This window comes from Pseudomyrmex gracilis, unplaced genomic scaffold (genome assembly GCF_002006095.1).
Source record: "Pseudomyrmex gracilis isolate BER0280 unplaced genomic scaffold, ASM200609v1 scaffold_0, whole genome shotgun sequence".
Taxonomy (NCBI): domain Eukaryota; kingdom Metazoa; phylum Arthropoda; class Insecta; order Hymenoptera; family Formicidae; genus Pseudomyrmex; species Pseudomyrmex gracilis.
In genome coordinates, this window is record NW_018020584.1 from 97,955 (window position 1) to 123,771 (window position 25,817).

At 34.3% G+C, this 25,817-nt stretch overlaps 4 protein-coding genes and 1 long non-coding RNA gene across 12 annotated transcripts in view; 3 read left to right on the plus strand and 2 right to left on the minus strand.

Moving 5' to 3' along the window:
* The window catches only part of LOC109851650 (protein tweety), a 17,397-nt gene extending 8,462 nt beyond the window's left edge, over positions 1–8,935 (plus strand). Inside the window, exons 2-9 of the mRNA XM_020421935.1 lie at positions 2,228–2,436; positions 4,910–5,182; positions 5,363–5,697; positions 5,869–6,300; positions 6,436–6,537; positions 6,745–6,978; positions 7,486–7,643; positions 7,883–8,935. Of these exons, the coding sequence (XP_020277524.1) occupies positions 2,299–2,436; positions 4,910–5,182; positions 5,363–5,697; positions 5,869–6,300; positions 6,436–6,537; positions 6,745–6,978; positions 7,486–7,643; positions 7,883–8,385 (2,175 nt within the window). The 5' untranslated portion in view covers positions 2,228–2,298 and the 3' untranslated portion in view covers positions 8,386–8,935. The remainder of the gene's footprint in view (positions 1–2,227; positions 2,437–4,909; positions 5,183–5,362; positions 5,698–5,868; positions 6,301–6,435; positions 6,538–6,744; positions 6,979–7,485; positions 7,644–7,882) is intronic.
* On the plus strand, positions 2,443–3,507 carry LOC109851658. Its single transcript, XR_002249924.1, has 2 exons — positions 2,443–3,163; positions 3,309–3,507. It is a non-coding gene; the product is annotated as an uncharacterized LOC109851658 (long non-coding RNA).
* A 3,002-nt stretch (positions 8,936–11,937) lies between the features above and the next one.
* On the minus strand, positions 11,938–18,326 carry LOC109851633 (pyridoxal-dependent decarboxylase domain-containing protein 1). Of its 3 annotated transcripts, XR_002249922.1 has the most exons (11): positions 18,160–18,326; positions 17,807–18,019; positions 16,786–17,199; positions 16,302–16,583; positions 16,143–16,214; positions 15,746–15,982; positions 15,307–15,651; positions 14,793–15,078; positions 14,450–14,707; positions 13,718–14,360; positions 11,938–13,082 (listed from the first exon to the last, which is right to left on the minus strand). XR_002249922.1 is itself a non-coding variant. In XM_020421892.1 (10 exons), the coding sequence occupies exons 1-10, from the start codon at positions 18,223–18,225 to the stop codon at positions 14,113–14,115; spliced, it is 2,421 nt and encodes an 806-aa protein (XP_020277481.1). In that variant the 5' UTR covers positions 18,226–18,326; the 3' UTR covers positions 13,520–14,112. The 3 variants fall into 3 exon arrangements, 2 of the variants coding, with proteins under 2 accessions (XP_020277481.1, XP_020277495.1); XM_020421892.1 differs by lacking the exon at positions 11,938–13,082 and having other exon boundaries at positions 13,520–14,360; XM_020421906.1 differs by lacking the exon at positions 11,938–13,082 and having other exon boundaries at positions 13,520–14,357; positions 18,160–18,324.
* A 594-nt stretch (positions 18,327–18,920) lies between these two features.
* LOC109851646 (39S ribosomal protein L12, mitochondrial) lies at positions 18,921–19,977 on the minus strand. The gene is made up of 4 exons (XM_020421919.1): positions 19,785–19,977; positions 19,433–19,670; positions 19,235–19,366; positions 18,921–19,164 (listed from the first exon to the last, which is right to left on the minus strand). The coding sequence occupies exons 1-4, from the start codon at positions 19,844–19,846 to the stop codon at positions 19,048–19,050; spliced, it is 549 nt and encodes a 182-aa protein (XP_020277508.1). The 5' UTR covers positions 19,847–19,977; the 3' UTR covers positions 18,921–19,047.
* A 1,231-nt stretch (positions 19,978–21,208) lies between these two features.
* On the plus strand, positions 21,209–25,423 carry LOC109863847. Of its 6 annotated transcripts, XM_020444488.1 has the most exons (5): positions 21,873–22,090; positions 22,256–22,915; positions 23,023–23,424; positions 23,542–23,864; positions 23,974–25,423. In XM_020444488.1, the coding sequence occupies exons 1-5, from the start codon at positions 22,006–22,008 to the stop codon at positions 24,418–24,420; spliced, it is 1,917 nt and encodes a 638-aa protein (XP_020300077.1). In that variant the 5' UTR covers positions 21,873–22,005; the 3' UTR covers positions 24,421–25,423. The 6 variants fall into 6 exon arrangements, with proteins under 6 accessions (XP_020300068.1, XP_020300095.1, XP_020300104.1 ...); XM_020444479.1 differs by lacking the exon at positions 21,873–22,090 and adding an exon at positions 21,209–21,670 and having other exon boundaries at positions 23,023–23,864; XM_020444506.1 differs by lacking the exon at positions 21,873–22,090 and adding an exon at positions 21,211–21,670 and having other exon boundaries at positions 22,613–22,915; positions 23,023–23,864.
* The last annotated feature ends 394 nt before the right edge of the window (positions 25,424–25,817 follow it).

Consider the following 25,817-nt stretch of genomic DNA (forward strand, 5'->3'; position numbering starts at 1 on the left):
ACTTTTGATTGAGCGGTGTGCAAACGAAAAATCGAAGTGTGCCAAACTGTGCAAACAATGTGCAAACGATTGACATAAAAAAAGTTTTTTTTTTTAATGTTGGGGGGCCAACTTCACGTGGGTCACTAAAAGAGAATTCCGGTACGAGTCATGACAGCATCGATGGAGAATTTATTCGCACTACTAATGTGATCTTAATTGAAAACCCCAACACGATTGCCGAAGGTTTTATTCGACAGTGATGCAAACGTGCCACAAATCGATATAAATGCACACACATGCATGCATGTACTATAATATCTTTGCCGCAAATAACGCGTTGAAATTTCTTTCGTAGCCAAAATAAAATTATCGAACAAAAACGATCATACAGTTATTCGCGCACATACCTATATTTATACTTGGTTGACAGTGACGTGAGAGTGTGAAATGAAATGATCTCTGCGATCGACTCGTTCGCGATGTACTCGAAACGCGAATGACGGAATCGGTTGGTTTTTGTGTAATAGCAAATAATGTTAATTATAATTCATTTGCATAATCAATTCATTGCGAATGCATTTACATATTTCAAAATGCTCGGCTCTCTATTGCGTAGTTACGCAGTCATTTAATGATCTCTCTCTAACAATAAACCGCATATTTCACATTAATTTTCTTGTCTCAATTAGCAGTGGATTACCTTGTATTCATCTCTCACAATATATTTATTTTATTTTATTATTCAAAATATTTGATTTTTCGAATGAGTGGTATTCACTGTTTAACGTTTCGCATTTATTTTGTTTTTCTCTCACACGAATTCTGGGGAAAAAATTTTATATCGTGAGATAAAATTGCGGATCTTTTGCAACGAACCAAGATATAGATATCATAAAACAAGAAAGCGTTTGTTACAATTTGAATCATTTGTGGAAATCAGAAAGCATACATATTACAATAGCGCGGATTTTGCTGCTCGAATGTATCGAGTTATATTGAAACGTCTCGTGCACCGACGATGCACGCTTCAAAGATAGAATGGAATCAGGAAAGTAGGTTAATAAACCGTATGTGTACGTTGCACTTTATCGATCCGCGATATATTTATATTACAGAGATAGATATTTATTGCAGCATTAACGTAGCGTCTACTGGAGCTTAATATAGAACATAGGAGCAACATAAATAATCTTGCTAATCGGCTAAAACTTTTATATTCGATAATACATATATATATATATAATATATTTATATATTTATTTAGTAGTATATATGTATATACAATTTTAAAACATGTTCACGCGTTTGAATTAATTTTTGCCATCCATTATAAAAATTTGATTGAGATTTTATTTCTCCCGCAAATGTAAATATTTCGTTCAGTTGGTCACTTATACAAAGATTGTAATGATAAGCTAAGCGGATAAGTTTTATTATATTTTTTAGTGTTTTGCGCAGCAATATTGATTTTTTGTTGTAGAGCTTAGTACAAATATATAAGTAATCAAATCGAAAATCACTCGCAATCGTTTAGATTTTTTAAATTTAAACTTGGTTTTTAAGTTTTAATGACAAGAAAGAAAATGTATCGGCGTTGTGCCTATTAAACCAGTCAACTTAAAAAGCTAAAAATCAGCATCTAGGAAATCCTTCTGGCGCTCTTTAGTGATGTCAATGAAATGGGAGAGACGAGGAGCCGACTGGCACAGACTTCATTAATTAAGCGCACGTTGATTCCACTACGGGAAAGTTGAATCACTATACGATAAAACATTTTGCAACATTGAGCGATGTCAGTGTATTTAACCAAGATTGAATCGTGACTTATAAAGCGAAAGAGCGTAGTGATATATAGCACAATATGGTAATGAAGTGATAATTGAATTGAAACTCTCGATGAGTCAGTTTAGAAAATATGACATTAAATCGCGAGTACTTGGTCAATAATTATCGTTAAACTATCGGGTGTCTGAAAAACTAAACACAAATTTGATTCTATTCTCCTTATATTCTAACTTGACTTTATAATTCGATTGGAAGTTTGAACACACACAAACTTAATATCTTTCATATTGAATTTTCAAATGTTCAATTAAAACAAAAAAGCCGCAAATCAGTGAGGAATCAATTGCGTGAATAAAATTTCGAAATATATATGCGATCATATATAAAATCTCGAGTATATCTTTTAATCATGTTTTAAATAATAGCTCTTTTATATGAATTTTGTTTTTCATGATTACAGCGTTCACGCGTAGCATGTCTTGACGAGTAGGAGGAACGCTTCGACAGGGTTTTTGGCAGATTCTCTAAAATATGGCGGGCGGTCAACAGCTTCCGGAGCAATACACAGTACCACAGTACGCGAGGATCTTCCACAGTCTGCCTCATATCAACGTCTCTATACACTACGTTAATAATACCTTTAATCCTCACTCTGAAATCTATTTGGAGGTAGGTCGTTTGGAATAAATTCGCCGATTTGACTTTTTTGTCAAATTATTGAATGCTTCCCTTCCCTTCCCTTTCCTTCTCGGTCTCCTCGTTTTCGATCGCGTTAATTTAAAACAAAACGCGTAACCGATTAATTGGTTGCTACTCGAGTCTTTAAAACTTGGCGGGGATCGAGATAAGAGAATCGCTCGGGTAAAAGAATCCAGATTTAATCTTCGCAATGCCTAATTTCAGAGCAAATAGTTTATTCATGTGTATTTTTTGACCTGAAAGTTTTCTCAAGAGGATTATCAGCAAATTCAACTTATTTTCAACTCGAGATAAACGACGTACATTACAAGAGAAAATGTACACATATAATTGATACATGTATAAACATTTGAAGACCACAGGAGAACTTGATAAGTCACATTTTTTAGAGGAAAGCGTTTTTGAAGTTCGAAACGTACGTGTATTTCTCTGTACAAGTTTTTTTATAAAACTGCTTATATCTCAGAATCTATCAATAATTTTTCCCTCTCGCTTTGAATAATTAAAATATTTCATTTTTCAACTACTAAATAACATCAAAAACCAGAAATCGAAAAAAATGAACTTATTTAAGTTCTTCTCTTGCGGCCTTCATTTGTAATACAAAGTTTTGGATATATCTCGGAAATCGTTTCTGGTTAACGATATCGAAATTTCCAAGTTGACTCTCGTACTCGATCTTTGGTTTACAACGTTTGTAAGTATTTCTTTGTACCGGATTTTATATTTGAGTATCGTGTAAAATGAGATTTTTAACATACTAATTGAGCGTATCGTTCGAATAATGTCCGTTAATACCTTGATCTTGTATATCAGTATTCTTGACAAAGATATTCTCTTAGCGACTATGGATGGCATCTTAGAGTATCACTTTCGACTAAGGATTCGTAATATGTCGATCATAAGTGTTGATTCGAGTCGATATATATTGGCAAATTGGATGAAAATGGAAAGAAAACAGCGGGGAAAAAACGGCGAAAGAAGAACAAGACTGTGCTGCGACTTGTTCTTTTACAGGGCGTAAGAATGAAAGAGAAGAAAGAAGAAAAGAAACGATTCACATGTCCACGAAAAACTACGAACGCGTCGTAACACGACGAGGACACGTAAAAAAGAAAGAAATAATGCGAGGAAAAAGAAGAGCGCATGAGAGGAACCGACGAAGAAAAAGAAGGCCAAAAACACACAAACAGGTGGATGCCGCGAGCGCGCAAGAATCCGGACCGTGTGTAACTGGAAAGCACAATGCCTGGGAAAGCTCAAACAATGCACAAAGGCTTTCGCATAATGCGCCCGGGGGAAGCCCGGAACGCGAGCGGGCTTCCAACGTGCTCGGAAACGTCGGAACCACGAATCCCTCTCGTCTGTGCCTTCTCTTTTTTACTTCTCTTTTTTTAACTCGTCTTCGTCTCGAAGCGGTATCGAAGTTGGTCTCTTTGGCTGAAGTTCATATACAAAGACAAGGATCATACGAAACTTCGTCTTGCGTCTTTGTCATCATGCATGCGTCTTTGCAACAAAATAGTTTGACGAAGTTAAGACAGCCGAAAAATAAGATAAAAGCTCTGAGAGAGACAAAAAAGAAAAGCATGGGGTAAAAGTTACAAGGCAGCCGTAAATGTCCTACTGAGTAAATATGTAACGTTTCCGAGATAATGTTGCAGATATTATATTCTCGATGACTTACGACGACGATGGGACTATTTGTTATCGAATATTTTACACATGATCATAGACATATACATATACATATAGACCGAATATTCTCAACAGTGTAATCTCGCTCGAACATTCGCCGAACGTGCGTAGAACGTTACGGAATCGACGTCGCGACGCGAGACGTTGAGTGAAGTAGAATGCGAATGAAAAAAACAAAAAAACAAAAAAAAATTCGATTACATTGGTCAACATAATTTTTATTAATTTTATGAAGAACAGTGATTTTTATAGATTTTGATACGTTGAATTCTAATCTAATTCCAAAATATCACTATTACGTCAGGATTTAAAGATAAAAAATAATCTTGAAAATAGCTAGTTTTGTAAATTTCTCTTGTTTATTACAAATAATTTGTACATTCTCTCCTTTATCATAAAGTACATTCTTTGTCTTTTAAAATAAGTCTTTTATTTTATTATTGTGTAATAGTTGTTTATTAAACGATGAAGATTTGAAAATAGCAACTTTAATTTTTCTATGATGAATTTGGAGAAAGAATAATAAATAAGATAATAGGATAATATCTTATCTATAAAAATGAGAGACAAAAATTGAAAACTTTGTAGTCTAGTGCGTTCTTACTGTATAAATTTAATAAACAGAACTACTTTACGTGTGGTAACATTTTTTTATAGTATTTTTAGAAGAATAAAATAATATACAATATAATTGTTTGTGTATGTATGTGAAGAAAGAAAAGAAGAAAAACATAAATTTTTACAGAGTCTCGGAATACTAGGAAGCATCCCTGCAGTTTGGTTGATCTTAACGTTGGTGGTATTGTTAGTTTATCTGGTAACAAGATGCTGCGATCGGAGGCCGCGCCCCAAGAAGTCGATAACCGCGTTAAAGTGTTCACTAGCCATCCTGGCATTGCTCTGTAGTGGAGCGGTTGCTGTTGGTCTTTACGGCAACGACGATGTGCACAACGGCTTGATACAACTCGTAGCAGCAGCAAAAAACGTCGATGGAATACTCATGGCCGTTAGAAATCAGGTACTATTTTCTATTTTTTGTTTTGCCAATTTTTTAAATAAATCCCTAGACAAATATTTCTAGTGAAGACATTTTAGAAGTAATAAAGTTTAAGCAATTGCAATATAATTACTTTTTATTTATAGTATAGTTTATATTTTATGTTATAAGTTCTTCCATGTATCTATTAATTTCTTGTAGACTGATACTATAGAAGCGACACTAAAGAAAAAAGTACAGCCACAGCTGACTGCTCTCGGAGACGAATTTGATGCTCCGGTCAGCAATAAAACTATGCTAAGCGTACTGTTAGTAGCGCTAAACGGTATGAAGCAAAACACGAGCATAGCCCTAAATCGGAGTTTCGAGATCCGAAAGCCTCTGAGCGGGATCAGTCTCACTGGTGCCATCGGCATGGGCGAAAAGATCGAACAGTGGCGATGGCCTATCACTATGGCGATTTTGAGCGCTTTGCTTGTTCTTTGTGTTGTTCTACTGGTCGGTGTTGCACGACACTCCAGATGTGTTCTGATAACGTATGTTTCTTTTAAGAATAGAAATCAATTATTTTATATTTTTTTTATTGTTTTTACTTTATACAATTACAAAAAAATCCGATCTTGATAAAAAAAAAAAAAAAATCTATGAACTTAAATCCATAACCTTATAGTCACAACAAAGTCATTTTGATAAAGAACTTTTTTCAGATTTTCCGTTTTCGGCTTGTTTGCGGTAATCGTCTCATGGCTCATGGCGTCTTTATATTTGGCCACTTCTGTAGCTCTAGGTGATCTTTGTATGTCGCCGGACGGTTATCTAAGCAGAGCTGTACCGTCGACTTTAGCGTCTGAGGTGCTTTCATATTACACACATTGTGAGAACACTCGTAGCAACCCGTTCACGCAGAGATTGCGAGATGGACAACGTGCAGTGACCAACATGAGACAAAATTTGAACACCGTCACTCGATTAGCCATCGATCTATTCAAAGATCAGCAATTACAACCAAAACTTAGCAGTTTATCCACGGATGTAAACACTATAGACAGACTTGTGGCTGGTTTAACTACATTGCTCGACTGTAAGCCTCTGCACAAGCAGTATGTTCACGCCGCTAAGAGTTTGTGTCATTTGGGACTGTAAGTTGAAACTTATGTGTGTTTGGCTAAAGTTAAGAGAACTAAATATATTCTACATTTTCTAATAAATTTACATTTTTTTATAAAAATTGCAATAATATATAAATTTATATATCTTTCATGATGCGTTTCTAGATATGGACTAACTTTCATGCTACTAGCTAGCTTAGCTGCAGGTCTCTTATTTACCGTGCTGGTTTGGGTGGATTCTCATACGTGGATATATATACGAAAACGGTAAGCGCTATTTATATCATCTGAGAATCAAGCAAGAGTTTTATTGTTATATCCTCTATTAAGCACAAGAATTTTCATGCTTGTCACTACTTTTTATATTTTATCAAACAGCGTAGAATTATTTATCTCCTTTGTTTTGAAAGAATCCATGATGTCTGTCGACAAAAGTAAAAAAAAAAAAATTAATATCTGATGCGTTTGTTTCAGAAGAGATTACCATCAAGTTGACGAGCAAGATCCTTACTTACCACCATCGGCGGCCTCGCAGGCTATAGCAGCGCGGACCCTTCGAGGCCAAGGGTCGTACCCGCCTACAGCCCCTACGCTTAATTCTATTGGCACTCATAATACGATTAAGCAGCCTCTCTTGCTAACGCCGCCCCCACCGTCCTACGCTACTGCGACTGCTCGAGCACGTCAACTGCACGAGAGCATGTTAAAGTTTGTGCATGAGATTTTCAGTTTATCCTTCTTGATTTTCTTAGTAATGAAAAGATTTCATGAATACCGCGCTAAACGTCGTAGGTTCAGTGCGTTTCTTTTAAATGTTGCTTTAATCACATATAGTTTATCAAAAATTAAAAACTATTGATTATTTATGTAGTATATGCTTTTTGACGAATATACATGATAACATATAACTGCATCATAAAATAATTGTTGTCAGTTTTGATTTTATATTTAATATTTTAATTATTTGAAGATTTTTCAATGTTTTCGCAACATATATGTGGAAACGGATATTAGTTTCGATTGCTTTTATAATACTGTTAAAGATATAGGATGCTTTCTTATGATTCTGTTTTATTAAAGTAACCATACTTTATAGACAAGTGTGCAAACATGATAGAATTTCGATTTCTTTAGATAAAGCTATTTTTAACACGCTGATTGTTGTGAAACAAAGATAATGCTGCAACTTGGTTTGGTTTTCCTCGCCGTTTACAGAGGTGGGGGTGTTAACGGAAGCGGAGGAGGCGGGGATCACAAATCGTCTCAGCATAATCAGCAATCAACGGGTGGACGAGCTGAGCACCGTTCTGGACTCGGAGATCAACCTGGCCAGTACGCGACTCTGAGCAAACAGTGCAAAACTTTAGAATCGAGTGACTTCTACTGAGGGCACGCCCCCGCAGGGCCCGGTAAATATTAAAACAGTGTATTTTAAATTTATATAAATGTAAAATATATATACATCATAATTACATATACATATATGATTAAAAACATTAAATAAATTTATAATTTATATAATCGGTAAAATATTTATATTATATATGTAACAGATTTACATTTTTTCTTACTATCATAATTTTTCAAACTTACATTATCTTTTGTATTATAGGTAGAGAACCACCTTGGACGCCTAGCGTGGCGTCTTTCACCGGTACCCTGTCTCACAATTCGCATGGACCTGCGCATCTTGCTACTTTTCAAGATTCTCGCAAGACACAAACGCTGGATCCGAAGAATTTGGCAAATCTGAAGAGAGGTCCAACTCCGGCTTGGAATCAAAATCGACCGCTTCCGCCGAATCCCACAAATCAACAGCCTACGTGGGAATTTGAGTCGCGCTCTCAGACGAACATGAATCAATTCAGATCATTGGTACGGAACAAGGCGCCCAACATTCGCATTCAGGATCAGATGCAGGATCAGGTCAGGACTTTAGACAGAAATTTCTCGCGCAATCAATTTAATGGTACCGCTGGCACGCAGAACAATACTGTGCCGAACATGTACGGTACGTATAATCGGGCGCAGGGAAGGCAGGAGAAACCGACGGTAGCAACGCTGAGTCAGGTACAAGGTAGCGATCCTAATCTATATGCTGTAACGGAACTCTAATCGTGAAAACAGAAGAGGCGAAAAACGCGGATAATGAACATCGTATAATAGAAGCGTATCATCGCTTTATCGAAGGAGTTTCGTCTTTCAACGAAGCTAGAGTTTTGCGATTCGGAATTCCTAAGAAAAAACAAAAGATGACAAACTACTTTTCGGGATCTGCGATAAAAGTGAGAGAATTAAGGGGGCAAAAAATATAAAAAAAACTTATAAAAACTTGTGTGTGAAACACATACTTTGTATCCGAAATTTTGTAATTGTATATCATGTACAGTGATTGTGGTACATCCTTCAACGTTATTCTCTCTCTTCGTTACCGTGTTCTTGATCGCGTGCGAAGTACTCAGGCTGGAAAATACGTACTTAAAGCAGCAACGTACGTACGTGTTGCCCGGAAGCACAAAAAGAAGAAACCTTTTACACAAAAAGTTTTACATCGACATTATTTATAAAAGTTACTACCTGCTTATTTACTCTGATTTAATCGAAATAAGCTGTTAATTTCGCGTATAATGCTTAACTAAGAAGCTAAATATCGCGAAAACTGAAGGAAATACCAAAACAATGAAAATAGAAGATACAGTTTTTATATACTTTTTACATTTTAATCGAACGAATCTATGTTGACTTTTCTGTGAGAAATATTTAATATACTTTATGTGTGTAAACATAAACATAATATGCATCTAGTTACCACAAATGTCTGGTACTGTTTACGAGACGAATTTGATGATGATAGAGTACGCTCGATACTGCCAATGCTCAGGCGAATATTTTTAAGTACAAACACGGTGATGGCAGAGGTGATTACGGTTTTTCAGTTTTTATATGCAAAAAAAAAAAAAAAAAAAAAAAAAAAAAAAAAAAAAAAAAGAAAAAAAAAAAAAAAAAGCGAACCGGACTTCGGCACGATAGCACTTTATCGCGTCACGATTCCTGCACTCGCGGCGATTTTATTTTCGCGTGTGATATTTATTGCAAGATATACATACAACGATACATATATAAAAAAATAATNAAAAAAAAAAAAAAAGCGTCTGATGTGTCGAATGAATGACAAAAAACATTTGGAAATATCCACACGCAGTACTAGTTCAAGTACTTTTTAAAGACAATGAAAAAAAAAAAAAACTCATAAAAGTTGAATCTTAATATATTTGGTAAGAATCGAGGATGAATTTTCTGCGGAGTGCAGTCTTCCCGAGACATTTTGTGGCACTCAAGATATACTCGGTATTCGGCAATTATTCATTATTTGCAAAATTGGATTGTATTTTTCAGCAATTGAAATTTGGTAATTCGTCCACATAAACGTAATGCAGTGATGAATGCTTTGTTTATATATATATATAACGGACGTGTTGGAAGATTTTACTATAAACTCTTTCAATAATTATTTTTACCAAAATATATTATCATTGCCATGTTCATTTTAAAATGCAGGTTTGTGTTTGAATAATAGTCGATCGAACAAGTTTACTTCTACAAATAGCTGTCTGATTAATAATTTATCCTTATAATTCTATACAAAATTGCTTTTATTTTGAGTTCTGTAAATCTAGTACATCTCTGAATGATACTATTTAACATTTGTGTGACAGTTGATAGACAAATACAAATGATTTTATACTCGCGCATCCGCATATAATTCAGTAAGTCTGTATATATAAATAATATTTAAGATTATAATTAAAATCATAACACGAGTAAACGTGAAGTGTGATAAATCGAATCTAGATGTTATAGGAATTTGTGGAAGCATTTGCCATTTTGGTTTGACTATAGTTCGACTACAGTTTTACTACAATTTGGATGCAAAAAGAAAAAAATTGTGCCATTCCAGTAACATTTGCATTTAACGCAACCACTTTCCAGACGTTTTTTTAGAACTACGTTGTATAGTCAGAAATATATAATCATTTATAATATTGCAATACCAAGCATTTTAAAAACAGCGTGAATAGCAAAACATCTTGATCTAATGTACATAATTGTAATATTTATTACAGAGAGATAAGATAAAAACTCATAAACTAGTAGTATATAGTTTAGTTAAATGCTATGATTTAAGTTTCGACGCGAAAAAGATAAATATTAAAATAAATAGATACACACGGTTCACGTGTGCGTAAATATGAGATAAATGAATATCGGTTTGTTTTCACTTTGAAGGTGATGAAGCACCCCTAGTCAAAATAAATAAAGTTGTGTATATTTAATATAAAGTGAAAAGATCTCTTGCCAAATTTTTAATATGGCTCAAGTCAAAAAAAAAAAAACAAAAAAAAAACAAAAAAAAACAAACAAACAAAAAATAAGAAAAATCTACTCTTTTTTCTCAAATATTTGTATTATTACTATAAATATAAAAGCTATATTAGTGCGTCATTGCCCCGATACATGTTCTAGATTTTAAGACAGAAATTGCTTATCGAAAAAGTGGTGAAGGGGCTTGCGTGTCGCGTTGATTCGTGGTGAAGGGGGGGGTTGTGCCAGTGGAGGTAAGCATGATTTCAACTTCAGTGTTTTAAAAGAACGTGTTTTTTGTTTTTAAGAACATGATGATACGCATTTACAGGTTGCCTTATTATTTACTGTTAGTACTGAAAATCTATAGTTCACACGTGACATATATTATAGATATTCAGTACCGTCAGTAAATTTCGAAACGCATCTACAGATTTTAATTGCTTGGAAGCAATTATAAATAGTTGATCATGTTTAGCAATTTTCTTTTCTTTAAAAATTAGAATCCATTTTCTGGATGTCAGTACAAAATTTGTAATAAACAGAATTTTTTTTTATTTTATTCAATGAAAAATAAGAAAAATATAAATTTTAACGTTTACTTATAATTTCCTATTGATTTATTTTATATAGCACATTTTTTTCGTTCTATTTTCTTTTTTTTTAATAACTTACAAAACACTGGAAGTGAGCATCTGGAAATAGTTAAAAAAAAAAAACCAAATATGATAATTGCAATTTGAGTCACTTGAAAATTTACATAACAATACACGCAAAACGGGATCAAATAGTGTTTGGATTGAAAAATAAAATATTCAAATGATTGTCATTTGTCAGTCAGTTACACACTCTAATATTTTGTTGTGTGAAAATATTTGATCCGCATTTTATATTTGGGTGAAGCTAACGAAACCAACTACTGGCTCACAGGCGACTGAACAGCCTGTTTAACATGTATTTCAGGATAATCTAGAGCAAAAAACGTTGTTGAACTCTTAATATGCGAATTCATAATTTAGATTGTTAATGAAACCTTTATTATAATACAATTTTGTCAATTTTTTATAGTTGAAACGATAGTCTAAAACGCATATTTGCGAACTAGTTTTCCTAATAAGCGAATCGCCAATGTTTTTATATATATTTGGTTTCTTATCATTTTTATATAATATACGTAATGTGGTATAAAAAGGCGAGAGCATCTACGTAACAAACACGAGTAAAAGAAAAAAAATAAGCAAGATGAATGCGAGAAAAAGAGAGTATGTATATATGTTTATGTGTGCATATGTCTATATACATGTGTATGCGTATGAGAGAGAGAGAGAGAGAAAAGGAAAGAGCGATAAAGAAAAAAACGGGAACTACTATTTTAAAAAGATAGTGGAATAAAATAGTAGAAAAGATAGTGACGATGTAATGATAACGTTAAGGAACTCGTTTGAATTAGTGCATTTTCTTGGCCTATGGCATTTTTTTGTCGCAAAGTAAGAAAAAATAGTCAATAAAACGATGAAAATCAAAATCCAAATTTGAAAGAAGAATTTGATTCTGAGTGTTATACACATCGACAAAATATATGAATATGTGACGTGAGACCTAAAAGCTTTCGTGCATACTTTAAGACTGATTCTGGATATATCGAAGGATCCAGGGCTCTAACATTTTTCCATGTATCCGTATATTATATATAAGTATGTAATCTTTTACGCACGTGCTCGGTATGAAATGTTGTCGGGATATTTTATTTCTGTCACACTTTTTTGACAGTATCTCTCGGTATCCTCTATTCAACATTCGTCACAAATTACGTTGCATTTCTAACATATTATCTCTTGCTATATTTATTAATGAAAGTATCATCAAGACTAGATAATAAATTTTTTTTGTGCTTTTTTTTGAAGCGCATATTTCTCTTTGACTACGCGAAAGAGATTTATTTATAAAGTGTGTAGAGGCTACTTCGATTATTCTCTAGAGATCTTATGTAAGTTATATAAATATTGCGTCTTTCTTTGTATGTGCAGTTGTGCGAATTTTGATGTAATATAAAGAGACTTATATCTCACAGAGATATATAGTGGTACATATAGAAGACGGGAAAGAACGAACGAAACTCGGTACTCGATGCCACTTTTGTATATTACAATTGTGTCTGGACAAGAAAAAAAAATTGCCATATTCTGGATTTAATTCCTCTTATTGTAATGAAAAACACATGAATATAAAAAAGAAAAATAAAAACCCAACATCTATAATTATCTGTATTACGATATCATTGTAAAAAATTTACAACTATATATTGTAACGTAAAACAAAAGCAGAAGTCTTTTCTTGTGATTATTTTTATCTATATATTTTAGCAATATTTTATTTATAACAATTCTGATACATAAATATACTGCTGGACTTTTCCTCACGTTTGATAGTTTTCAACAATTCATGATTATCTATAATGCAATATAATTTCTTATTTATTATTCTTAATCATTGCAATACTTTGTTATTGGTTACATACAAAGACAATAATACAGCTCTGGCTTTAAATGTGAATATAAGAATCTTTGGCGAGTTATTGCTTGCATCTTTGAAAACATCATCGACAATAATTTTGTTCAAGTAAATTAGATATATTTATTATACATATACATGTATATAAATATGTGTGTATATATACATATATACACACACGTATATATGTGTATATATTATGTTTGCAAGTTAACGTTAAAGAAATGCAAAAGATTAAAGGCAAAGATCAGTAGCAAAGCAATTTAAAGAAAAGAAATAAAAATATAAAATACATTTATATTTACCAATTCTAATAAAAAAAAAAAACTGTCCGAAACGTGAACATATATATTTCAGGATAGCTCATCATAATATTATACATGAAATTGTATTCAACGACAATAAGTAATTTTATTGCACATTTTATTTTTATGAAATATTTACTATATGCATATCATCAAATCAATGTTAACGAGAATACGAAAAGATAAAAAAGAAAGAATAGTTTAGCTCTGATTGTTGTGCTGTAAGAAATATGTTGCTAAATGTAAAATCATTATGTATATGAACTTACATAAAAACGATGTTGCTACGTGTACATCAGTCTAATAAGTACATGGGCCATCCCACAATTAAGTCATGATAGTTTTGAAATAATAGCGAAATTTCACAAAGTTTTTATGTGAAAGAGATTGGTGTAAGAGACAAGACTGCGAAAAGTAATTCTGATGAGAAACAGTCGGTAAAGTATATCAGCAGCAGAATAAAATTATCGTGCGTTTCATTCTATCCAGCTTCTTAGAGTCGGCAAGCTGTACAAGTTATTACAAATCACTTTGCAAATATAAAGAATATACTTCCTGGAAGAAACACTAGAACGTTTCACATAAAGCATTTCTCTCTTGTCCCAAATTCAATGACTTGGAAATTCGTGTGCTCGCGATTTATCGTATAACAATATAGTATTCACTACGACGTCGTGTTCTCAGATTCCTCTTTCACCTGCGGCTGAGAACTATTCAACAGAGGCATGCTTTTACCGCTTTGTAGGCTAGAATGACTGGACGATCGACTATGACTCTGGCTACTAGCACCAACCGGCGTTTGTATTAGCGGTTGAGGTGGAGTTCTGGCGCCGGAACCGTTGCTGTTCGTAAAATTAGGTTGCAATTGCATGTGATATTTGTAGATATTTTCCGTACTCTCTACGACACCTGCTTTAACAAATATGCATCACAAATTGTGTCATATATGTTATTTTGAAAATATGATTATGTGAAAAAAAGAGAATGTTAGCCGTAATTACCAGCCTGTAAGTTTAAACTACGACCACGAACGCCAGTCTCCTTCGAAATAGGACTCCACCAATTGACAAAAGTTCCTACTACAGGTACGTGCCTGAGAATACCCTCTTGCCATATTTTTTCCGCATGTTCTTTCTCTAAGTCTGTTTGTGCCGCTTCGATACCCCTTTTAACCAGTTCAGAAATTGCATCCATTATTTTAGAACTAGCTTCTACTTCCTGACCAACTTGTAAAACTAAAGATAACAATTCGGCCACATCTGGAAATAATATCACAGTGTTAGATGAAGATTTCATAGATAAAAATTGTATGTCAATGTTAAAAGGATGTGATTTTGTGCTTACCTGTGTCTTGTGTTACCATGCCGAATCGCACACAAGCGAGACCGTCTGCACCTTCTCCAAGAGAAAACGCAGCATCTGTGCTACGTAGAGTTTCAACTAATTGTTTATTTAGATTGTTTAATTCTTCTCTTGCCTGATCAGTCATTACGTGAATCCATGTAGGTGGAGCGTAACGCACACCTCCCAAACCTGCCCAACCAGGCATTTCCACTAGGTGTAAAGAATCATTTTCTGAGACTAAACGTACAAAGGTTTCTTTATGTTCCACTGTCGCCAGTAATATTTCCTATTCAATAAAAAAGTGCGAAAGCGTTACTTTATGAGTTTACACAAGTGTTATTGATTACAGCACTGAATCACATATCTCCACCACATTCTTAACGTTACTAAAAAAGTATAACAAGAAGTTGTGACAAGAAAAAATGCACTAGTTTATTGTGAAGAGAGGTTGAACTGCTTTATATATTTGGTAGAGATACAGTTCGACGTGCGTATTCTCCAAAGTTATTCTTACTATTTGTTGTTCAAGATAAGATATCAGATTATCCACATCTTCAGTTGTGGGCGGCTTATCGGGATTCTCTAACGGACAAATACGAATCGCGACACCGCACTGTTCTATGTCACACAGTTCTATTTGTACATTGTTAATGTCTCTTTGAAGAATTTGCCCTAACCAGGAATTTAATTTGTCGTAATAGGGCAGCACGCGTTCTGTAGTTTGAAGCTCTTTGTTAACAGGTACGAATTGAAAAACTATTGCGCTCGCTACCACTTCAAATAATTGTAAATTATTAACTGGATTCGTCAAATATTCGCTCAAGGAGTAAGACTCTGTTTCGCCACCTGGCGGTTGACTCTGAAAAAAAAAAAAAAAAAAACCAAATAAGTAAATCTGGCGATTGTCGATTTTGACGCGAATGCCAATGTATTCTTTTAAGAAATGTACTCACCAATATTCTAATACAAGAAAACTCTCTAATTTTATTGTACAACTCTTCTACAGCCAAAAAACATCTTTTAAATCTCTCGTGTACGCCGTCTCGACCTAAAACCTGCAAAACAGCCCACAAAGGTAAAGTCGGCAATCGTCTCGACAGTGAATCCGCCATCAATCCTGAAACTAGTGACAAAGTGGTATCTCTCGGAGTAGGTCTTCCTCCTTTAATATCTGCTAATCTGTACAATGTCTATGAATAAAAATTAAGAAAAATTGAATAAATAATCAATTAACATTATATTCGTCAGGAAATATAATTAAAAAAACGATAAAAAAAATTTATGCTAGAATATACTATATTCATAAATTATTGTATATGTTCAATTCAAGGGCTTATTATAAAAGGATACGACCACCGGTAACGAAGGTATACCAAGCCATGTTCCAAGTGGTAATGTAATGCTATCCGCTATTTTTGACGGCTAAAACATGGTGTTTAAAACTTTTTAGAACACTTTTTTAATGATACAAGTAAAACTTTAGTGTTGGCAAAATATGTGAACAGTTACCAAATCTTTTGCTGAGGTATTCAACGCAAGAGCAGCCAATGAATGTCCTCTGAGATGAAGCCAAACATTGTATTTATCGCATATTGCTCGTAATCGTGTAATATTGTCGCAATGGCCTGTTAAGACCGAACCAGCTTCAGCTAGGACTAGCAACGGGGTCACGTTATTTGATTGAGTGTCTTCTGCTAATCGTCGTTCCAATGCCGAGACGTCCATGGTGTGTCTCGAGCCGAACATAGTATTATGTGGAATCGGTCTTATGCAATGAAGCGGCAAAGAAAGCTGAAATAGTATAGGAAGTATGAAATAGTAATTCTTTTCGTGCAATCAATGTGGTATCTTCCACAAAAAAAATCAAATCTAAATGTTTTATTTGTGTTAATGTCCGAAGTTTCAGGGCAAATTGAGTGAGATTTATGATACGTTATGTATGTAAAACTTTCAACATTTAGGTGAAAATTCACAGAGAGTTGGAAATTATTACCTGTCTACACAAATGCTGAACAACACCAAGAGGAGCAGCAACGGAACTATAGATCAAGGGAGGCTGAGAAGCAAGTGCCGTGAAGCCCTCTTCCATGTATCGAGGATATTTTCTGTGTAAGGCAAGTCGCGTCACTCTGATTAATCCTTCTAAGTGATCCTCGTGGAAGGAGGACGCACAATCGACAAAGCGAAATATATGGCTGAGCCATCTCGTTGTGTCGGCCGCGAGACGACCGGCGAGTTTCTGGGCGTGTGACTTCGGTAGCGCGACCGCGTAAGCTGAAACGGTGTGTGTGATCAAAGCCAATCTCGCAGCATCGGTTAGAGTTGGCAAAGCTGTGATCTGAGTGATCAACGAATCCGGTGATTCTCCATCGCCTGATTTTGGTGCGTCTTCGTGAATTACCAAATCCTACACAAAAGAAAGTTTTAGTTGCGCGCATCTTTTTTAAAATATAAATATAAAAAATTAAAATTAAAAGAATTTAAAAACCAATACACAAATAAGAGTATATATAACGGAATACATTTTATATTTATATAAAACTCAGAAAGAAAATAATACTAAAAACATAATATACATACTTAGAGAATTGTATACGTGTATATTTTATATAAAGTTATCAATCAATAATTTAAGAAAAATAAACAAAAAAGCCAAAACAGTCAAACTATATAGCGAAAACAATAGAACATGATAAAAAATAGAAATTCATACTGACTGCATATAGGTCCTGCTAGTATTGGAAATCTATACTGCACATGTGACATGAAGTATAGATTTTTAGTATCGGCGCAGTAAATATATCGAAACACAGCTTGTGTAATTTACTTATCGCTGCAGTATGCAACACAACAAATGCAGACAGCACATACGCGGCCACGTGATAAGCAATTATTATAGAACTATTGCGATACCGGCGCGGTAAACGAGTGGCGCGTGTCAAGATAGCTCGCGGCCAATCGCGAGCGCCCAATGGCTTCTGCTAGAATAGACGAAGCGCGCTACCTGAACTCACCTGTATCAACGCTAATATCTCGTCCGATTTCTTCGGCTGCGAGAGGAATCCTGAGGGATTGTTCCATGTGGTGCCACCTCCGCCGCCACCGCTGTCGCCTTTGGCCGCCTGTTCTACCGCTTGCTCTAACCGCGCAATCACTTGAGACGCTTGAAACTGCAACGCACCCGCGTTGCTCTCTGCGGACGTCGAGTCGCCACCCCCGGCACTGACCTGTCAAAATTGAACGGAAAAACACACCTGAGTTAACCTCTGCTCATGTCGTGGTTCGCGATCACGACCGTTTGCGTCGTCGATTGTCGTTATGGCTCTGCGCGATCTTATACCGTCGTCAATTATCGTCAAGTACCCACCTCTAGTATGTTTTGCGTTATACTTCCCATCGCCGCGTTATCGTTTGTGTTAGCCTCCTCGGCCATCGTGGCAGCAGTCGTGGCCAGCAGTAGCGTCGCGTCGTGTCGCTAACATCAATTTGAGCTTCGCCGACGATCGATTAGCTGTATCAGACACAATGTTCCTCTCTTTTTCTTTTTCTCGCTTTACTCTATAACATATTTCTATACAAAAGAAATGCCTTTGAAGTAACAAATAAATTGATCTGTGATCATCGTAGGGTTTTTTTTTGTAGGAAAATTTGTATGTATGAGAAAGAACGGGGCCTGGCAAGTGCTTGAAACGGTAGTTTTTTTTTTATCAATATGGCTGTCGTAGCGCCATTTGTTTAATCATAAATATGTATTTTGAAGAATTATTACATGTTGTATTATGTTGTAAAAAAATGTAAAACAACGACTTTAAAGTTTTTTAAGTTTATTTATTTACGTTCTACATTAGACTGTTTTATCAAATAAATTATGTAGTATACATTTCATTGACTTAATTTATATAAATTATCTATATCTAAAAACTCATATTTACTCTGCATGGTAGCAGTTATCAAATAAAATTATTTTATATCAACATATAGAATTATACATCAAAATTAATAAACTCATTATGTAAAATTATCTCACTACACATTTGCAGGTGTACTATATGTATACAATAAATATTTTATATAATTGAATAAGGCACACAAATAAGCAAAGTGTGTGATATCAGGAATAAAATAGTATAAAGCTTAAATAGAAGAATGTTATTTAAATAAAAGGATAATACAAAAACTTATATTGGATGTAATTGTTTACAGTTGTGTGTGTAACATAAAATATATAAAAATAAATTTATTTTAAGTAGCAAAGTTATTCAATTTCGACTTTAGCACCAAGTTTTACAAGAACATCTTTCACTTTTTCAGCTTCATCTTTTGCTACATCCTTCCTAATTATTGCAGGTAGTTCTTCAATGAACTTTTTGGCCTAGTTTTGTAAAATATAACAGATTAGAATTTTTAACAATATTATATTTAACATTATGAGTTGACAATACCTGAACAAGATTTGAACCTGGTATCAAGTTTTTTACTTCTTTAATAAGGCTTACTTTTTGATCCTTGTTAATTTCAGTTATCTTAACAGTAAATTCTGTTTTCACCTTTTTTGGTATTTGTTCTTCTTCTACCTAAATAAAAAAAATTAAATATTATTAGTTAAATGCTATTTATATTTCTTGAAAACATTAAGTTACCAATTGAGCTGGAGCAACAAAAGTTCCTCCAACAGGCATAACAGGAGCATCTGGCAGATTTAATCGCTTCTTTAAAAGATCACTAAGTTCTGCCACTTCTATTAGATTAAGAGCAGTTATATCGTTAACTAGTTTGTCAATTTTTAGATTTACTGGCTTGTCAACACCTGTTAGGGAAAGTGGTGCTGATGCAGCTTGTGTCGCTGCCACTGAACTCGATTCTGCTTGTTGGGCAATGCTAAACGTAACATATATTACACAAGTTTGAGATAACCAAGAAACAAATGAAGTTATATAATTATTCTCGAGCATGATGTACACTACACCATCAATTCAAACGATACAATCTCACCATTTGGGAAATTGAAACTGATAAAGTTTCTGTCGAGATATCAGGCGGAAAGTGTTAATCATTTTGTATCAGATGTTTGCAACAAAACGACAATAACACTCAAATAACGTGAAATAAAAAATCTGCTGCTATCTGTTAATATTTGGTTTGGCTTGGTTCTTCTTTGCAACTGGTAAAATTGACTAAGGCTGCTTTTACATGCGGTGTAACTTGCGTCAGAGCAGAGAGAAGAATGAGAGCGGCCAGGCCCATAAGCAGAGATGCCAGTTCGTGGACTTAGTAAGCATTCAGCATCAAGTGGAGGGGATACGCACACAGGCGACAACCGTGTCCGTGTGCGCTCGGCGCTTCGGCCAATGGTTGACCAACCACACGGACACGGCTGTCGCCTGTGTGCGTATCCCCTCCACTTGATGCTGAATGCTTACTAAGTCCACGAACTGGCATCTCTGCCCATAAGAGTTTTTACGATCGCTATACCGGCCCGTAAGCTAGCGCATGTCCATGGGTGGTGCACATTGGCAACTACGTAGCGATGTCCACGAGCGACTTGTCGATACGTATGGCTATGTCCACGCGTGGACATGGTTTTATTCCGTGCTATGTGCTGTGGACATGGTTCAATTTCGTGCTATGTGCGGTGAACATGGTTCTATTTCGTGCTATGTACACGTCGGTATACAAGTCGGTACAGACTTGTCGCGTATGATAACGTGAAATGCGCTTTCTCAAGATATACAGGGTCGAAGTTGTTCCACTTTCAGATNTCACATCTCACACACGTCATTACGTCACATACATAGAACTGCCGCCATTTTCTCGGATACAACCGGAAATTGCATGCGACACACGTCCGAAGCTTTAGGTACCAATCTAGTTTAGTATAGACATCTGTGGGCCACTCTCAGGCTTCTCTCTGATGTAATCAAATTCTGGAGGCGGAACACCTCCACACATATAACTGGCGCATGGGTCTCTTCTCTATGCCCACTGAGCCATTACAACATTGAATTGAGTTGAATTGATGCTACAATCAAATAAGAACGTAGAATGGCACATAGACTAGCATAATAGGTCCACTGAGCCATAAGACCCATAAAGGGCCTTCTACAATGAGATATTGCTTTCCAACTACGTACACAGTGTCCACTAGTATGAGTGAGACGCACTGATATGCTCTTTCTCACGCTAATGGACACAGTGTTAAACAGTGTCGCCTGTGTACGTAGTTGGAAAGCACCCATTAGTAATAAATCAGAAGTCAGAAGCAAGAAATTGACCAATCACAAACAAATCACAGAAGAATAATCGATTGTGATTAGTCAATTTCTTGCTTCTGACTTCTGATTTATTACCAATATCTTATTGTAGAAGGCCCCTAAACATAGAATGTATAGACTTGCGCGTTCCCTACCTTTGCCATGTTAAGAAAATGTCTTCAACGTTGAGAAAGACAGCCAGTGTTGAGCAGTAGCCTCATCTTTGTCTAGCAAAGTAGTGGAGGAAAAAGAAGTCTTCGCTGATTGATAGAATAGTAGTAGAAAAGTGGGGATAGAAAAATAGTGGGGGTGAAGAGGAATGAAAGAGATTAAGGGGTGACGGCAGATTATAGGCGGTATGAAACAGTGGGCCCTGATCCCACCACAGACATTGATAGACAGAGAGAGAGTTACTGTTCAAAGTATGTTGTCTCTGTCAACCATGAAGACATCTTTTCAGCCAAACGCGCAGTCTGTATATTCTACGTCTATGAGAGCACCAAATGTGACCTATCAAAGACTGGCCATTGCCTAAACCTTCCAGGGGCACGGTGCCATAATTACAAAGAAGAAGAAGAACCAAATGTGACCAAATCAAAGTTTGGCGTATGCCCCTCCCGCGAAGGGGTAGGAGCCATAGTAGCAAAGAAGATGTGACCAAATCAAACATTGAATTGAATTGTGTTCAAATTTGATTACTACATATATTGATATTTTAATCATACCTTTATGTGTATATGTATATATATATATATATATATATATATATATATATAAATGTGAAATATGTCACTTTATTTTTACTTCTTCGTATAAGATCGAATCATTTTAGTAAAAAAAAAAAAAAAAGAAAAATATGTAAACATTTTGAAAACGTTTATCTTTGTAAATACATTTGCTCATACTAACAAATCGACATCGATTCCATTTTGCTTATATCAGTGCAAGCAACAAATGGTGTTATGTCGAATTTGTCAACTTTGGCTTTATGGATTCTGATACTTTTCTTTGTTGATTTGATTACTTCAAAAGATAAACAAATTCCAAGTATATTATCATTTTTATTCACATACAATTAATATACATACACTATTGTAACTTTAAGTGTATTTCAGTCGACTTGTAAAATAAGCAAAATTACGTTGATACAAAAGTAAATAATATATATGTCTGTGTCGTTTTTTAATTTATTTCTTGCGCTTTTCTTTTTAGAACAAAGTATTCCGCTCTTAAATTTTCAAAAGGAAAGATCGACACAAGATCCTTCTGAAACTTTTTGGAAAAGATTATTTAAAAAAAATGAATCAATCAAAACTGTTGGATTGAGATATTTAAATAAGACTTTGCATTGTAATAATGGTGAAATAGATAAAATTGTGAATAATGAAAAACATAAAAGTAGTATGAAAAATATAAACAGAAAAACATTGATGGATTATAATGATCCCGCGATAATAGACGATCTTGACAGTGAGAGCGATCAGGATCTTGCAACCTACGTTCGTGTTAAGAGAAATGGACTGACAATAAATGATTCGATTGGTTCTCATCACTCTATAAATTTCACAGATTCTTTTCCACAAAATATATGGAGCAAACCTGATGCAATAAATGCATTGAATAATTCAATTTCAAAATACAAAGGATCAAACATAGATTCAGATTACAGAAATCAATCTGATATTTGCAGTACTGTCGTGGACATTTTGCATTCACGACACAGTAGAGGAATCTTATCTAACACTGGGGACCGTAGAAAACGCGTGAAAGGAAGCAATAGGCATTCAAAACATCATATAAAAACTCAAGTGAGAAATAAAAAGCACGATACTTTGGAGTCTTTTCATAAGCCTATCATAAAAAAGGCAAACAGTATGTTTTCAATCAATAATAAGTGACAATTATAAAAATTTATAGACATTTACTTTCTCAAAATTTTTTTCCATTTCTGTATACAATTCACATTTATTTACTTGTAGAAAGAAGAAGTAAGAAATCAGATGCTCAGGTATCCACTAAACCAGTTGGCGAGTCACAAATAGAGAAGAGAGAATCCAAAAATAGTAGTTTAAACACAGTTAGTTACAAAAATATAGAAGACTTAATTGATTCAAACAAAAATGAATCGTTAACTCACAGAAGTTTCAATAAACAAGGAGAAAACACCATCGTGTTACCTCTTGTGCAAATGGGAAAAGCAGAATTGCGTGTTCGTTTAGAAAAAATTATCACGAATGAAACTTCGTCTAGTAAACCTGACAATTCGGTTAATTATTCTGCGGAAATTGGTTCTTATTCGACGGTGTCAAATTGGGAAACAATTAATGAAGTCACCGAAACTTTTATTACAAATCTTGAAGCTACCACTAATTTTGATTCTAGTAAGCAAAAAGAAGGATGTAATTTAACAATGGAAATTGTATTCAAAAAATTAAATGTTAGAAGCAATTCTAATGAGAAAACAAGCAATTCTGAAAACGCATTGTTCTATAATACAGAACCCTATCCAGTTGAATTTAATTTCAAGATCAGCGAGGATCAAAACTCGGAAAATGAAAATTACGATCATGCAACCAAGATGTCTGTGGAATCATCAGACGAAAATACAAAATCGCGTGCAAAGAGACATCAAGAAGTTGCATCTAAACATTCTTCACACAACGATGATATAAACACAATAGAGGATTCTAAACATATTGAACGAAAAACATTGGTCGTCGATAGAAAAGAGGAAGGGACAAAGTACAAAAGGACTTGCGGTGATCATGCTATAAGGTCAATCGAAGAAATTAAAGTGCTTGCAAAAAACTTAATCGTTAAGGTAAAAATTTATTATTTGACAAAGAATTACTCTCTGAATGATTTAATATTTGCTAACAATCTTTCCTTTCCTCTGTATGTTCTCTTATTCATCTTTATATCATTTTTAGATAAATGAACTTCAAACGTACGTAAATAATAAAACTGTAAATATGATGAATTTCTGCATTGATAAAAAAGCAAACTGTGCTACTATCATAAAAACGCCGAAGATTTCCTTAGAAAAACATATTTTGAATTCAAAGATTGGCAGAAATGTTGACAACTATCAACGTTTAGCAACAAATAGCAAACAGACAAGTTTGGCAGGAAGAACATCCCTAGTTTCTTTCAGTGGCTCGAGATTCCCTCCAATACAAAGCCGAACAAGAAGAAAATTGCAACGTAAGTGGGGCAGATGGATGGACTGGAGCAGCTGTAGTGTCACCTGCGGTAAGGGTCGGCAGATCAGGTGGAGACATTGCCTGCGTGATTGTGACGATGCGGAAACAGAAATGGAAGAGAAAGCGTGCCAATTACCGGCTTGCCCACCGGGAAAATTTCTAGGAATATTCTGAAAACACAGTGTTTTTGCTAAACTAATAATAATTAACAAAAATTCTCTGTATTATGTAAAATTAATAGATAGTTATAAAAGAAAACATAGTGTGTGACAAGTCAACAGAATATAAATCTTTAAAAATAAGTACAATCACATGGAAAATATGATATCACAAAAGCAAATTTGCATTAATTTAAAACATTAACAAATATCAGGCGCCAACGCAGTTATAGATTAATCGAATTTAATTGAAAATTCAACGATAATCGAATTAATTTGTATTACAATCTATCCATTAAAAATTAATGCAAATAAGCTAAATAAAAGATAACTAGGCCAAAACAAAGGACATCCTTGAAAATGTGTTTATATTGTTATGCGCTAATAAAAACTCAATTTTGATAAGTAGAAGTTTGCGAAGTAAATTAAAATTTTTATAAAAACTTGATAATTTTAGCTTACATTTGTTTAGTACATAGAAACATTCAAACATTGCTAAAATGCGATGATAACATTTGTTCGAAAAGATAATTTATGTGAGCAAGAGTGACAAAATATCTAAGTTCTCTTAAATGCAATACAAACACTTATCGCCATATGAAACTTCTTTATTACGTAACAAGCAAGTGAAATTTGTACAAGCTTCAAGAACTTTTCTTGCTCATTAATTCACATACAATATTGCCGTCGCAACTTTATTAACAAATCACTTGATCTATATTTTTTTGTTTCATTATCAAATACATAATATACAAGATATTTTAAACAATATCTTTTCAGTATTCACAAATAACGAGAACACTCGTCATTTATAGAGTTTATTTCATCATCAACGTTGTAAGTAATAGCATATTATGCTTTATAAACTGTGTGTGCAAGTAGATTTAAGTCTATAATCTTCTTTTTCCGTTCAAATGATACAACTTTGCTCCATTAGAAATCCATATTATATATATATATATGTATATTTGGGTACTGTAAAATGATCTGTGTGTGTATGATACAATATTTATAAAATGTTGTTCTACAATATTTCTTCTCTCATATTTTATTACAATATCGATCATTTAAAAACAATAATAATTGATTGTAGCAAAATTCCGTCATTCTGTTTTTAATTTTATTACTTTAGGCATAACGTAAGAGTAGAAATATATTGTGAGCAATGTTTACACATGTTATTAAGCTAGAAACATAACAATACTTTCAGTAGGCAGCAATTATTTGTCAAATTTCTGGCAATTACATATATATTAGGTGCATGCACAAGTCATAGTTTTCTTTCCAAAACTTCTCGCTTTATTCTTATAAATGTATAAAAAGCAATGCATTAATCAAAAGAATCTTCTGCCTTTGTGCGCGCGTAGCCATTGTGAAACCAAAGGATGCAACATTCAAAAGTCTCGTAAGAAA